Below are 15,449 nucleotides of genomic sequence, written 5' to 3'. Positions count from 1 at the left end.
GTCTATGTTTAAAGTGGCAGCACCAAAACAGGAAGAAGAAAAAAATGGTGAAGTATAAGGTGTAAACAAACCAGGAGGTCAACTCTAGTAAAATCCACAGTAGCACTTCTGTATTGATGTGTTTGACAGCTTAAAGAGGGTGTGTTTTACGTCTATGGGGTATTCACTGCTAACACATGACATATTTAGATCACCGTGTTACCTTGCTATGTACTATATTCACAAAAAATATATATATGCATTTACACGTTTTCACTTCTGTCTTTGTCATTTTTTGGACTCCCCTCCCTTTTCTCTCTGCCCCAAGTCACTCCATCTTCAGCACACCATCCCAATACAATCCCTGTGTATTGAAATTCCAAAATTCCAAACATAAGGGAAGATGGGCAAAAATAAAAATATGGAGCAGTTTGATCTGATTTGTCCTAAAATCTAAAAGTAAGACAAATTAATGAATTAAGTTATTAATTAACTCATTAATGAGTTTTAAAATTGTGTTTCAGTGGAATTTCATGATTAATTTATATTGTATTTTTTATATTGTACAAGAGTGTTCTATTATGGCCTGCTGTGACATAAGTCCCAAAGCCAAAAGTACTCATATTTTCACTGCTAGTGAAAAAGTCCCAACACAGCCTTGTTTTGGGTCCAGTTTGGTCCAATCACCATTTAATTATTTTTTTTCTAGGGGTGGGACATTCAACATGTTAATTATGATTAATTAATTACAAAGAAAATTATTTATTAAAAATATTAACCCATTTTATCGCAGTTTGCATGTCAAACAATGCGGAAAGTTTGTAAATGCATGTTGTGGTATGCCAATTATACTGACAGTTCTAACTACAACAATGGAGCATGAAAGCGCTCTGGGTCTGCTGGAAGGTAAATTATTATTCAAAAAACTACGCTATGAAAGTATTGACAAAGGTGTTGTTTATTGCAAACTGTGCAGAAAAGAGTTTGCATATTAGAGAAGCACCTCAACCCTATGATACCATTTAAATGCAAAACATGTGACAGTGAGAAAAGAAACTGCTGGAGATGTTGGCAGTAGCAGTTCTGTTCCGAGTCCAAACAAGAGGTGTCAGCAGCCCAAACTTGAACAAATGACTGGCTTCAGGAAGAAAATGAGTAAATGAGTAAGGCAAATATTGTTATGCGCTTAACTGGGATTAATTAATTACAAAGCCTGTAACTAATTAGATTAATTTTTTTAATCAAGTCCCACTCCTAATTTTTTCATATATTGTGAAAATACTTTAGGATTCAAGGGCATAACCTCTGGTTGCACAGGAGTCAAAGTGTACGTTATACCTTGCTGAGCTTGAATGGTGGGCAGAACAGTCTCCAGAACTGTCAAAGACTTTCGGTGGTAGTCGGCCTGAGCCTCTAAAAGCTGCAGGAAACAGAGAAGAACAGTGTGTAAAAACTGTGTGTATATGCGTGCGTGTGTATTTGTGACCACATTAGAACAGACCATAAAAAGTACACGGCTTCTAAATAAACAAGAACGACAAGCCAGCCCTGTGTTCCCGTCACAGCTGCACGCGTTCCCACATAGAGTACAAGACTTACTGTGACAAAGTAGCGCGCGTAGTCCCCTTCTTTGGATGAGAAACTGTACATGTCTGCTGCCAGCTGGTCCTGTGTGCAGATAAACAAATTAAAAGAGATATATTATAGTGTTATCATCCAAAACATACGTGAAGTTGTGTTTTGTTTCATTCACATATGATTCAGTAAACCAGAAATATTTGGTATGTCTCTAGGGCTACTCGATTTCATTACTTAAGAATGGTCTCGAAATTCAATACCGATTCCAATACCACAATGATAAAAAGCACTCTTTCTTTTGACAATAGAATGTGATTTTCAACATTAAATCTTTCATATTACCATATGGTCTTATATCTGTGCAATACCTCAGTGGTCCAGGTAGGATCCATAGTGGTCCATGGGCGTACACTAGTCTATATGGTCTTATACTTCTTCTATAGCTCAAGATCATTCTAAAGCTATTGAAGAAAGGTTCATTTCTATTCTGTGAATATGACTTTTTTAGTATCAATACCTGCTCAAATGAGTATCTAGTTTCGATATAAGTTTTAGAATAGATTAGCATCTGATTTACAATACTTTGGGACAAACCTACTATAGTCAGCTATTAAAATATTTGTAATAATATTTTGCAAATCGTTATCTGGACAATACAGACTCTAAACCAACAAAAGATCTTATAGACATTCTCTATTTAGGAACCTTAAATCAGCATAGTTCACCCTTTATTTGCTTAAAATTTTGTTGTTGTTTTTTATTTATCTCAATGTACAATAGAAATAACCGTGACTAGTCAACTAATAATTAATTTATGTCAACTTATGGTTCAATAAATTAAAGATTGAACAATATGTTGGAGGTCATCTCGATCTAAAATGCTCCTTTGTGTTTTTAAAGTCCATACACATTTTCACTTTTGCTTCCCTTAATCAACTCCTGTTTTACCGTGTTACAAACTCTGGTTTATCTTCCACTGCTGGTGTTTTATGATAACTAGTGCCAGCTAAGGTATTTTTACATTATATTAGTTATATTACAGGTTGCTAAGGTGTTCAAAGTAATTCAAAAAGCCTGAATGACACATACAGAACGTTTACTGATGCAATACAAAGCAACTAATGAGTATTTCAGATGGCACCAGTTGGAGCACCAGTGGTTAGGCTAATCCACAGCACTCTGGGTCATTAATCTGAGCTCTTGGCAGTGCTGGATGGGACTAAGAGAAGAGAGGAAAAGAGAGGAGAGGAGGAAACACAAGGCCCCATGCTTCCTGGACTTAACTGGACTTACAGCTGACCACACAAGCACACACTTATGTTGGGTTTCCATGCTTTTGGGGACATAAATATTTTCTCGAGACTGATCCTAACCTTAACCATTGTTACTACTTGCCCAACCTTAACCCAAACCTTAACTTTAACATTTGTTTTTACTCATATGGCAACTTTAAGGTCAAGTATTGCACAAAATTTACTCTTGTGAGCTTTAAGACATGTTATAATGCTGTTACCTCCTCAAAAACATACCTGGAGTCGTATTTCGTTTCATTTGCACGTTTAAGTAATGTTGTCGCTTATTAAGCTGCTACATTTCCCAAGCTTGAAATGCTCTGTTCCACCTTGTAATGTCATGAAGAGGTGGTTTGCAACGCAAGTTAACAGCTACCTTTTAATGTTTGTTTGGTAGAGATTAGCAATTCCAGGTCTGAAATTATCCATAATGAGGTGGGACAGAGTGTTCTCATTTGGAGAGAAGAACTCAGCCTAAATATGCAGAGTTTGTGTGTTAAACATATGATAAGGGAACAACATTATAACATAGATCAGAAAATAGTGTAATATGGGCCCTTTAAATCATGTTACCGATCTAATAATGGATTTATGTGAGTCTGTATATAGAATTTAGTCCCACAATGTGCTAAATACCAGCTCACACACACATTCGCTGACGCGGCTGTTTAGTCTCATGTGGACATACTACTGGGTCGGAGGGCTTCGGGTCATGCAGTTACATAAAAGGTTACAAACTAGAGTCAAATTTGTGTGCAAGGGCAGTGGTTTTCAAAATGTGGTATTATTTGCAGACTTCTTTTACGTGGTTCTCTGTGGCTGCATCTCAATTCTTTCAATTCTTTCCTTGCCTCCTCAACTCCTTGATTCCTCATCCACCAGTGAGGGGAGGGGCAGAATGTTTCCAACTGGCTCTCTCCATTCAGTAGCTAAGGAATCTATGTGTAAGAGTAAATATTATTTGTTACTGTTTGGATAAATTGTTGTTTAGTAATACTATAATTTGGTCCCATTTTACACCCTTGTTGAGATCTGAGACAGACTTGGTGATTAAACTTTAACTTTCAGAGACCAGAGCAGAGTTTTGCACTCACAGTTATGCTAACAACTAGCATGCCAACAGTGCACTTCCTGATTCTCAGACAATAAAATGCTTTCTAATTAGATGCGGATAGAACACAGCAGACTTATTTCATTTCATTTTATCTGTACTGGAGCAGGACAAATTTAGCTACAACCCACTGTACTAGGAATTTCTTGTCCATTGTATCATTTAAAAACAACCACTATTTTCTAATTTCTAACACCGGTCTCTGACCTGTCAATTCAGCATTCCCAGATCTTTAACAAGCCCTACATTTTCCAAGGCAGTTCTTGACTCTCAGTGCTAAAAGTAAACGAGTGGTAGTTAACCCTGAGCCCTCCTCCTGACCCGCGGTACAGGAGACTGGAGTCATGTTACCATGGTGATATGTACAAAGATGGTCGCCTTCAAGTACCTTACAGAGCTCCACTTTGTTCATAGCTTCATCCATCTCCTCCTTCAGCAGGTCCGCTTTGGCCGTCAGTGCTTGGGTGTTAGTTCCTGAGATTATGGACTTGGTCGCCTGCAACCATCTGAGATACAAAAGAAAAGCGGGGGACTTTTAGAGAATAAGTTATGAAAGTATGGAGAGATATTACGGTAGCAATAAAAATATGTAAAGTGACCTCGCTCGAGCAGAATCGTAGTCTAACACTAGTTTGGCCAGCTGTTTCCTTTGCTTGAGGATGTTAGGGATGTCCACCTATACAATAAAAATAATAAAATAATAAATCAATAAGGTTAAAAATCAAGATGGAAAGTTGTCAATAGAGAAGACATACAAAAATATCCACAATAATAAACACATTTTCTTTCTGGATAATATGGTCAATCATTCATGTCATTCTCACCCTTATGAAATAATATCATACTCTCTTATTCCCTTTTTTTTTTTTTTTTTTTTTTTACATTGTATTGTCTTAAAGGTGCATTATATCACTTTTGCTTTTCTCCAGGCAGATATTGTTCTGCCAAGAATGTTCCACAATAGGGCATTATAAACATAAACAAGAGTTTGTTTTGCCCAATGGCCTGGTGGCTTCAATTCCTTGTCTCCATTAAGGTGGGAAAGTTTACAGTGGATCATTCTAGGCAAAGCAATAATATTACGAAGACAGGCAGGTTGTATATCTTTAAACCTTGTATTTATATAGTAAATGTTATAGATATACATAATATTTGTCTATATAAAAATCTGTATATCAGCACGTTCTTACATTTTGCACAAATTTCTTCGAATTACTCAGATTCTATTTTGGCTTTAAGAATAGCTTTTTGTCTGTTTTTTCCGCTCACAAATCAATAAAGGGCGTCTAAGTGGAAGTCTGAAACCACAGCCTAGACTGTAACACATTAGCAGTAGGGCAAGGCAAGTCTGTAGAAAACAAACCATAAATAATACTAAACAGAACTGCTTTGAAACAATACAATATCTATAAACAAAATATCATACAACCAAAAATGCAATGACAGTCCAGTCTATTGAAACGTGATATTTGCACATATTTCCCTGACCTCTGCGAGTTGGCTCAAAGGGTCTAGGACGTCCTTCTCCAGCTGCAGCTCGTGTTGCATCAGCTCCGAGGCCAAGCGGTTCTCTGCATCTCCACACACCTCCATCATCTTCCTGTAGCATTTCACAAAGTACACATTTAGTCCATTAGGTCTCAATCATTCTACAATTTCGATAATGTCAAATGGAGCTGGAGGACAGGTCAGTTTTCTTTGGAGAAATTGCAGATTTGTTGTCCTGGTTTATGGTTAAAGGCCCCATATTAAACTATTTTTTTTCCATTCACACACAAACCCTGTGTATTTAGTTTTTCTCTCAAACGGAAAACACTCTGCTCCACTTTGTGATGTCATCTGGTAAGACAGGAATGTGTTTTTAAAATCCATACACCTTAACTAGAATTATTTGGAATCATTTGTAATGGCCAAGCTCTACTGAACAAAAGGTTAAAAGTAGTTGTTAACATTAAAACTACAACTTCAATGCATCACAAGGTAGAACAGAGCATTTTGAGTTTTGGAGATGTAGACAGACTGATAATAAAGGATTACTCAAACATGTGTGAATGAAACAAAACACAACTCCAGGTATGTTTTTTATGAGGTAACAGCAAGCAAATAATGACATTGATTTGTGGGTATTTCTTTCAAAACCCTCCATTTGTGACATTATCAAAGATTGTGAACGCAACAGGTGGTACGTAAAACAATAAATAAAAAATAATCAAGACATCTGTGCTTTGCTTTCTCTCCAGTCAATACATGAAACTAAACCAGGTCACTGTGAGTCACCAAACCTCACTGCCAAGAGCCCAACCTTGATCAGAGAGCCAGGCTGGAATACTGCATTTCAATGTGAGCTATATAAATAAGACTTTAATTCCCTTGTGTATAAACAGAAATCTATCATCTTTTCTAACATGTGTTTACTCAGGGTGGGTGCAGACAAGTCAAATCTAATTCTCTTTAATGCCCTTCTAATGTCTTAAAAGTTATTCTTTTTTATGCCACTAACAAATGTTTTTACAAATACTGAAAGCATTTAAAAGCCGTCAAACATTGCATTTAGAACTAATGCAATGTAATGTGGATTGTAATGTCAAAAATATTGAAAATCAGATACTAATCAGTGCTAACGAAACTTAATCCTGTCACATTAATTATTATATGGAGTTATTCTTCAATATAAGTTAGATGGAATTATAATTTTAGGAGGCAATATTTATTGTGGGGAACTTTTCTTTGTACTTTTGAACTTAAAGTTTTTTTTTCTGTCCTACAAAAAGAACCGAGCCGTAGATGGCTGACTAAATAACGTTCTATGACTCATTATAAATAGAATATAACTAGTGAAGTGTTTCATTCTATTTTTATTGCAGTTTGTGTTTTTTAACCATATCGAACATTTAGAATGTTTTTTGGGGGATAATTACTAAGGGTCACTGTGTCAGTGGCATAAATTTGTTTCAGTATTATCGTTTATATTTTCTTCAGCAATATATCACACAGGTATCCTAAAAAGTTCCATTCACTGTTGCATTTACAGGACAGACATGAACCTTTTCTGAAAAACTTTAGAATCCTTCTGTAAGTATAAGCAAGTAAGTATAAGAGCACATAGACTAGTATACACCCATGGACCACTATCGACATAAGATTTAATACATGATTAATAAAGCGATTTAAAGGGCTTTTTGTGAAATTCATTACAGTTTTAAAAAAAAAGGTTTTTTAAAGGTGCATTCTGTAACTTTTCTGGAGGACCACCAGTTGCTTGTCTCCATGGAGTTGTTATCACAGTATAGCACTTAAAGGTTGTATAGAGGATTTTCCAAGGAACGAGAAATCCAGCGACTGTTTGTCCTTTTTCAAATGTTGCGCATGCGTGAAACCACCCCCCCTCCCCTACAGCTCCCTACGTAGAAACGCCTCCTCCCGCCTCCTCGTTACGCCAGAAACAGGTTTGTTTACAGCCAGTGCGCTGCACATGACTTGTAAACAACTAACTACAGTGTTGGTTAGGCAAGGCGGAGAAGTGAGGAGCGGGGGAGCGGGTGTGCGCGGACATTTCGTGCGCGGACGAGAAGTGAGGAGCAGGGAGAAGAGCGAGAGGGAGCAGGGAGCAGGGAGCAGGGAGCAGGGAGAGGAGAGAGGAGCGGTGCGCGGAGATTCCGTGCCCGGAGAAGTGAGGAGCAGGGGGAAGAGCGGATCGGGCAGCGGGGAGAGGAGCAGGAAAGGGGTGCAGAGAAGGTTGCGCGGAGATTCAGTGCGAATGAACTAGCTACAACACGCAGCAGCAAGCGGACTCTTTCTTTGCATTGAAAATTACGTTTTCAGACATAGGATATCGCTTTCGTGTCCTGAAAAACGTTTGACTAGCTCTTGGAAATAAAGTACGTTTTCATAATAAGCAGAAGTGACCTGTCCAGGAGTAATTTGTGTGACCAATGCGTCAGTCTTTAGACCCTGCGTCTGCTTCAGTCGCGCCATCGCTGGAATGAATCTTCAAGAATCACCCTTAGTTTGGCTTCGCTGCTTTTCCCCTTGTCTTCTTCTTTCAGCAATCTCAAAAACTGACTTTCTTTTGCGGCTAACTGCTCCTGGATTCTTGTCTGCCATTGCAACAAACTTTGTGCTAACTGCGAGGAAGATATAGGTAAAAAAAAAAGCCGCTAAGAACTGTTGCGTTGGTGGAGTAAACAGCGTCTGTGCGGCTTGCGTCTGTGGACTGCGTGACAGGCGTACGTAAACCACGTACTGGCGGCGCGCAGGCAAGTCAGTTACGCTAGAAACATAGGGAGATTGATTGACAGCCTGTCAGCTAACAGATAACGAGGCAGTGTCGTTATCTATTGGCAAATGTTTAGCCCCACCACGTCCAGAGTTGATGAATTTTTATTCTCTTTTTTTTGGTCATCATAATTACAAGGCTACTGCCTCTCTATAATGCTATCATTGACAATTTGAAACAAAAAAAAATCCTCCATACAACCTTTAACTTTTCTATCTCTATGGAGAAAAGCAGAGGACACCACAAGGCCAAGTTACAGGTCAGATCTATGGAGAGGTGTCAAAGAAAGAATGTTTTTCTAGGTATTTTGTGTGAAAATAAACTAAATTGATAAAAAAAAAAGCTGCATATATATGTTTAATGCAATACTATTGAACATGTCGGGCAACAGAATAATATCTCCATGGTAGCGGAAAAGTTACATAGTGCACCTTTAAAAGTCATTAAAAATTTTGCTACTCACAGACCAACTTTCAGTTCCTCTTTATTTCTATACAGTCACAGATCTTGACACTATCTGACTGTATTTTGTTTTTCAAAAGTCCAGTTAAAGCCAAAACAAAAAGGGGCCAGACTGCTTGTCCTGAAACTTGTGGCCTCATATTTCACAGTCTCTGGGGTGCATCTGCTCCATATAGCAACAGTCACCGGGGGGAGGGGCCAGTGGGCTGTCAATCAATCCCAAACTCACCCTATCAGCGAGTCTTCTCCCAGCTGACTCCCACCCTCCACCATCGCCTGGGACAACGCTGTCAGGGGCAGCTTTTTCTAGAGGAAAGGAATACACAAAGATTAGGTCAGTACTGTAATGTGAAAGTGCCAGCTCAATTGTAAAAAGGTGCAAAGTCACTAAAAAGAATGCAATGATCTACAAATCTCATAAAACCAAATATATTAAAAACAGCTGGTGTTTGACTATTTCATAAAGAATTAGTTTAGATCAAATTTTATGAGGGAAATGTCTTGAAAAACATTGACAAAAATGAAAGTCAGTTTTGCAACTTTCTACATTAGTTATCCAAAGATAGCTGAGGATACATTGTTTATATAGTTTTAAAAATAGTACCACTTATTATACCAGCCTCTTGTTGCTATGTCCAAAATATTTCTCAAGACACATACAACTCATTTAGCTGTCAAATGCAATCCAAAACCAGTGTAGGGTTAAGAAATTAGAAGATTCCAAGATCAACTTAAAGCTCCAGTATGTAACTTTTATGCTAAACTAAAATAAAATTATGTTTTTTCAGTATGGATGTTTTTGTTAACTGAAAAAACATAGAAAAACATGCAATCTTTCTGTGAACAAGCTTGCATTTCCACAAACCTGACTTTCATTTGATCTGGAGGGTGGCTTTCTCCTGCTTGTTTCCATGGAAATGTTGTTTCAGTGGCTATAATATTTCACAGTATGTCATAATACTTGTCTATCTCCATTGAGAATGTTCTGGTATGTATGGTTTTAACTTTCCATTTCCACAGAATCGTGCAGATGACTTTCCACCTCCAGAAAGTTACAAACTATCATTTTAAATACTAGCAAATAGCAGTTTTATGAGATTTGCACTCTATTTCATTGCATTACAACTTACACGGTGCTCTAACCGTTAAGAAAATTATAATATAAAAGTATAAAAGCAACATGAGTTTCTACAACAGAATGGAAATTGATAGGATTTTCCATTTCCCAAAGAAGAACCAGGAAGAGGAAGAGAGCTGTCCGTGCTAAAGGAAGAAAAGTGTAAGACGCATTCAAGGGAAGAGAAACATCCATCAGGTCTGACAGCGGACATTTTGAGCTGTACTTTTATAATGTATTAGGTTTCCTGTTTTTTCACTAAAGAGACCCAAAGGGAAAGTGTCATGCAAAGAATAGATTGGTGTGAGCTAAAGCTGACAGATGTGTAAAATGGTAAATATTGTTTGGTTACCTGACCATTTCCTGTATAGAGGCGGGGTACGGACTGTGAGGTGTGGGGTAAAGAAACACAGGAAATCATCACTATAAGTATATATAAGGTTAGAGTTCAGTCTACAATCATTAAAGGGCCCATATAAAGCTATTTTTCCTCATCAAAAACATACCTGGAGTTGTGTTTTGTTTCATTCACACATGTTTAACACATAAATCCTGTGTATTTAGGTTGTGTTCTTCTCTCAATCTGAAAACACCCTATAGTAGTAAGTAGTAGTAGTAGTCACATTTTTACATATAGCGCTTTTCCATTTTCCAGTCTGTCTGACTGCTCTACTAAAGATGATTATGTTGAGAACGGGATTCGAACCGCAAACCACCACATGAATCATAACATGGAACAGATTAGAAATGTACTAATAACACAGGATTACTCAAACATGTGTGAATGAAACAAAACACAACACAACTCTGGGTGTGTTTTGATGAGGTAACAACATTCCAACATGACTCAAATCAAAGCTCACAAGAGTCTTTTTTTTCATAATATAGGACCTTTAAATTACATAGTAATAATAAACATATATGGGAGGTGTAATGATTAGAGTGACAGTTATTGATGTGTCAGGGGAGTTGTGCCATTCTAATCTCTATTGGCAGAATCTGGAACTATATCTTAATTTGACCTATAAACCTAGATATACATCATTTTTGCAGAAACTATCTAAAACTCATTATTAGATATCCAGAGTACAACAAAATATCTTAAAAGAGCATTCTACGAAGCCCTAAGTCAGGACAAAAAACTGCTAAAATTGCATTCCAGTGGACTAAAAGCTACAGTTGTGACATCATCGGTTTAAACTCCGTAAATTAAGTTGAAGTAGAGCCGAAATGAATTAACAGATGATTTGCCAATAGTCGATTATTGAGATAATCACTGGTTTAATTATCTGAATTACAAACAGAACATGTCATGTGCTGAGAAAAGATGTTTTATAGGTCATTGTCAAAATTACATTAAAATAAGACTTTTTTCAGGAATCAGCATCACTCATCTGGGTTTATTCCGATAAAACTCTTATATTCACTGACCTTTTGCAATTTAAACAAACTAATCGATTAATCCAATGTAGAAATGCTAGATGAATCACTTGGCAAAATAATCATTAGTCTCACATGTCTCTTCTCTGCCTCTGCCCCGATGTGGCCCTGCAGACAGGACACCATCCTCTTGTGAGTGTTGTGAGACACCACTCGCACCAGCTCCATCCGCCGCTCGATCTGTAGCACAACATCACAGGCAAAACATCACATGACTCATCTTAAATAAAATGGTTTATTTAAATGACTAATGGTTAAAAAAAAAGGAACACACAGTAGTAGAGATGTAACAATAACCGAAATATCGTGATATCGTATTGTCAAAGTTCTCACAGTAATATCGTGGACAATATATCGAATTCTCTTTGCTTAAATTAGGAGTTATGGTGCAGCAATAAAAAAGACAGAGGGAACTACATAGACCATGATCCTTTGCTCCATTTCAGTGTAGACTACAGGAAGAACTAACAGTTCTTAGTTCTTTGGATTAAGTCTTGTCAAGGCATTTTAAGAGGAAAAAGTAGCATATTAAGCCTCCACAAAATATCGCAATAAATATCGTACTGCCAGGTTCATATTGTGACGATATCATATCACGAGACTTGGATATCGTTACACCCCTACACAGTAGGCTAATAAGATTATTTATAAACCAGTAAACTATTAGCAATCATATTCCATTTTTATAAGGGTTAGTTTATATTCTTGTATTCTGATGCTAGATGGAAAACACTCCACTCTAGTTATTATAATGTGATATGGCCAAGTTACAGGCAAGATCTGTGGAGAGGCGAGCTTGCTCACTGTAAAAATGGATGTTTGTAATGTTTGCTTCTACACATTTGTATAGATGGATATAATGGAACACTTTTTAGCACTGAGCAATCTCCAGCTTCACAAACAAATCAATGCAGGCAGCACATTAACTCTTTAGTGTCTTTATTGCCTTGTTCCATATTTCACTGAAGTCCAGTCCCAAGAGTAAGTCTGCAATATGTGCTAGGCCTTCTGAGCACAGGACACTCTATATAATAAAGTCCACTTCCATAGAGCCATTTGATTTGTCTCTGCCTCCAGGGACTCCGAAGGTCAAAGGTCAGGGGTGATTGATTCTTCTCAGCGGGTGCAAAACAACGCTGGAATGTTGGCTCTAAAAACACATGACTCATCGGATGTAGTGCCATGGCAACGGTCACTGATCTGTGACCAAAAGTACAGTTTGTAGGCTATATGGCACGCACTTCCCATGTTTGTTTTGGTGTGAGTGACATTGGCTATTTACAAGTTTTGTCACATTCAAGTGAGACAAGCATCAACATTTCAAGCTACAAGGAACTGGAATTACAGTTTATTTATGGTTCAAAACTTGCTAGTTAGCAGTTTGACGAGTGCTTTTGGCAGCGCTTGTGAGAAACGCTGTGGGCTGTATGAAATCACCACATCAGTTCCAAGTAAAACTGGTCTGGTAGCGTTTTGGCAATACACAAGATAGTTAATGTCTGTGGGGTGGTGCTAAGTGACAAAAGTGCCCTCATGAATCAGGATAAACACCGCTCTAAATTTAAAACAAGAACAGCGGGGGCCAGGGGGCGATAGGGGTCGTTACGCAGAAAAATAACTGCAGAGAAAGAGGAGAGGGAGGATGAGGCTGAATTCCACACAATTGTTCCAAAAACAGAACAGAGAGAGAGCGGGAATTCCACAGCAGCAGATATCCGCATTCACTCCCCACATGTTCTAGAGCTCTTACGTCATCACGGCCGACCCGCGACATTCCCAAAACAGCTGGATGAGTCTTAGCAAATGCACAAGCCTGGGAACAGCTTTTGGTACAGAGACAGATACGGATGTGTTATGATAACTTGAGTACTTGGAGTAAATTGTAGTTTTTATTGTGACAGTCTACGTACTTGAATTTAGTGCTATTATTTCTATCAGCTTATTTGTGTACATTCTGGCTACAACTTTTTGGGCTACAACTGCAAAAGATTAGACAGTAAATATAACTTTATTGGTTTAAATTCAATCGCTAGAAAATATGAGGTAACCTTTTCCTTTTATTTCTTCTTGTGCTTATCTCTTGTAATTTTTTAACAGGTCATTTATTTTTACTAACTCTATGAAAATATGATTTGGCACATAAATCAGTTATTACATGAATTCTCAAAGTATTTTGGTTAAACTGTTTACTTTTCTGTTTCTTCTTGTGCCTATCATTGTTAGTTATAAAAGCTGGTCATTTATTTTGAATTTGGACATTCATTTTAAATTTGAAATGAAATCTGAATCTGCGAACGATTTCAAGCTTTGAACCAAGTCAGATATTGTCAGATATTGCCAACATTGCTTGTTATACATTGCATAAGTATATTTTTCCATCATATTTATTTTATTATTATTATTTTTTTTTTTTTGCAAGACTGTTTTTTTACTTCAACATCAGGAAATTCAACTTACAATACCCCTGCCTACTCCCTCTGTAGCACTTGGATCCTTTTAAGTAGGGGACTCCCAATAAACTAGTTCCTGAGCTATTGGAAAAACTGTCAGACAACATTGTGCAGTCTCCTTCCTTCTATTGTCAGTATACAAAGCAAAGGCATCCACACATCACAGTACTATGGAGGAGAGGGGAGGAGAGGAAGGGGGCAGAGAGGAGCAGGGTGTACGTTTTCCTCTGGTTGCGAGATGAGGTCAGCACTTGGGTCGACTCAGTGACGCGTCAGAAGCCAGGGAATCCCGCTGCTAAGTAGCACAGTGGAACATTCGCACAAAGTGCAAGTGTAGAGCGTGCGTGTGTTTGTTTACTGGTTTCTAAGAGAGGAAGTGAGCATGTCTGGACAAGTACCGAATAAACCTATCGTTGCATTAAAAGGTCAAGTAATATGCTGATTAAGTTACTGTAAGAACTGGGATTCCCAAGACGTGGGTGGCTGGGGTCAGATTTTTTTGTGTTTTTGAAAAAGCTTAAATTTATGAAATGCTGTTACTGGAATGACACATAGAACATTTTTTTTAATGATTTTTATGTGATCTTGAATGTAATAACAATTTTTTTTATCATTTCCACCTTACACTACTACCAACGCAATCTTTTTTTTCAATTGTTATAGGAGAAAAATGTTGAGGTTGCCAATGTATAATTCTTAATTTGATAGAAAAATCATAATGCAATAGGGTCTCTTTTTTTTTTTTTTTTTTTTACATAATTACAATATTGTAAGGCTTTTTGGGGCCCACTATGAACAGTAACAGTCTTATTACATTATTGTATATGTCCAACGAATATATAAAAGAAACAGATATACCGATCCAGAACATTTTTCAGTATCGGCGCCAATATTAATTTATCTGGAATATGGTCTGCTTTTTTCATACATAATTTCAATCACATCTTTGGTTGCTGCTGTGCCACAAGGATAAGTTTTTGCACCAAGAAAAAAAAAAAAAATTCTTTCTCTTTCAACTATAAACTTCTACAAACAAAAGCCTGGGGTTTACGCCAGGCTGTTTGCATTGCTACAAGTGCCAACTGTGTTATGGTTAGTGCGTGTAACTTAAGGATGCGCTGGTATTCACAGATTATTTCCATGGAAGCTCTGAAGTCAGGAGGAGCAGGGAGAACTGGACAGCTGGCAGAAAAATGCTGTCTGGCTGTTTGCCTCTTCGAACAACCGCATACAAAAAAGGCAGGCACGAGATGAAAGAGCGGAGGAGAAGAGGAGGCCAAATACAGAGAGAGCTAACTCCCACCTGCTACGTTAACAGACACCAATGAAAGAATGTCAAAAAGAGGGAGATGGGAAGACTTGCAGATGGGTCAGGATAATAGGTCTAAACGATTTGGGTAAAATAGCTCATTGCTATTTTTCTGATGAGTATTGAGATTGTGATTAGATTTGCTTTAATAATAGTATTCTGTTTAAAGTTCACACTTGTCCAGATGACTTGACAAAAATATTGAAATCTTGAGATCTAAACTACAGGGTTTTTATGCAGAATTTAAACAGAATATTTTGTTGTTTGTGGAGGAAATTATGGAACTTCAAAGATTTCAGTACGATTGTGATAACTCTTGTAGTCCTAAAATATGGGGTACAGAAAAAGTACTTTGAAATAGGACTACAATTTAGGGATGTTGATTATGGAGAATGGAAAGATAATGATCAAGCTAAGTGGGAACATCGGATTTTT

The 15,449-nt window shown here is 37.5% G+C and overlaps 1 protein-coding gene across 1 annotated transcript in view; it reads right to left on the bottom strand.

Annotated features, from left to right (window-relative positions):
* Positions 1 to 15,449, bottom strand: part of arhgap17a (Rho GTPase activating protein 17a) — a 42,114-nt gene that overhangs the window by 14,893 nt on the left and 11,772 nt on the right. The window contains 7 exon segments of the mRNA XM_055150047.1: positions 1,318 to 1,399; positions 1,579 to 1,647; positions 4,349 to 4,466; positions 4,560 to 4,636; positions 5,449 to 5,560; positions 8,928 to 9,004; positions 11,331 to 11,435. Coding sequence (XP_055006022.1) covers positions 1,318 to 1,399; positions 1,579 to 1,647; positions 4,349 to 4,466; positions 4,560 to 4,636; positions 5,449 to 5,560; positions 8,928 to 9,004; positions 11,331 to 11,435 — 640 coding nt within the window.

The sequence above is a fragment of the Boleophthalmus pectinirostris genome, unplaced genomic scaffold, assembly GCF_026225935.1.
Source record: "Boleophthalmus pectinirostris isolate CB_2022bp ecotype Guang Dong unplaced genomic scaffold, ASM2622593v1 HiC_scaffold_14, whole genome shotgun sequence".
NCBI classification, from domain to species: domain Eukaryota; kingdom Metazoa; phylum Chordata; class Actinopteri; order Gobiiformes; family Gobiidae; genus Boleophthalmus; species Boleophthalmus pectinirostris.
The sequence above is the reverse complement of the archived record's forward strand: the minus strand, read 5'-3'. Positions and strand labels throughout refer to the sequence as shown.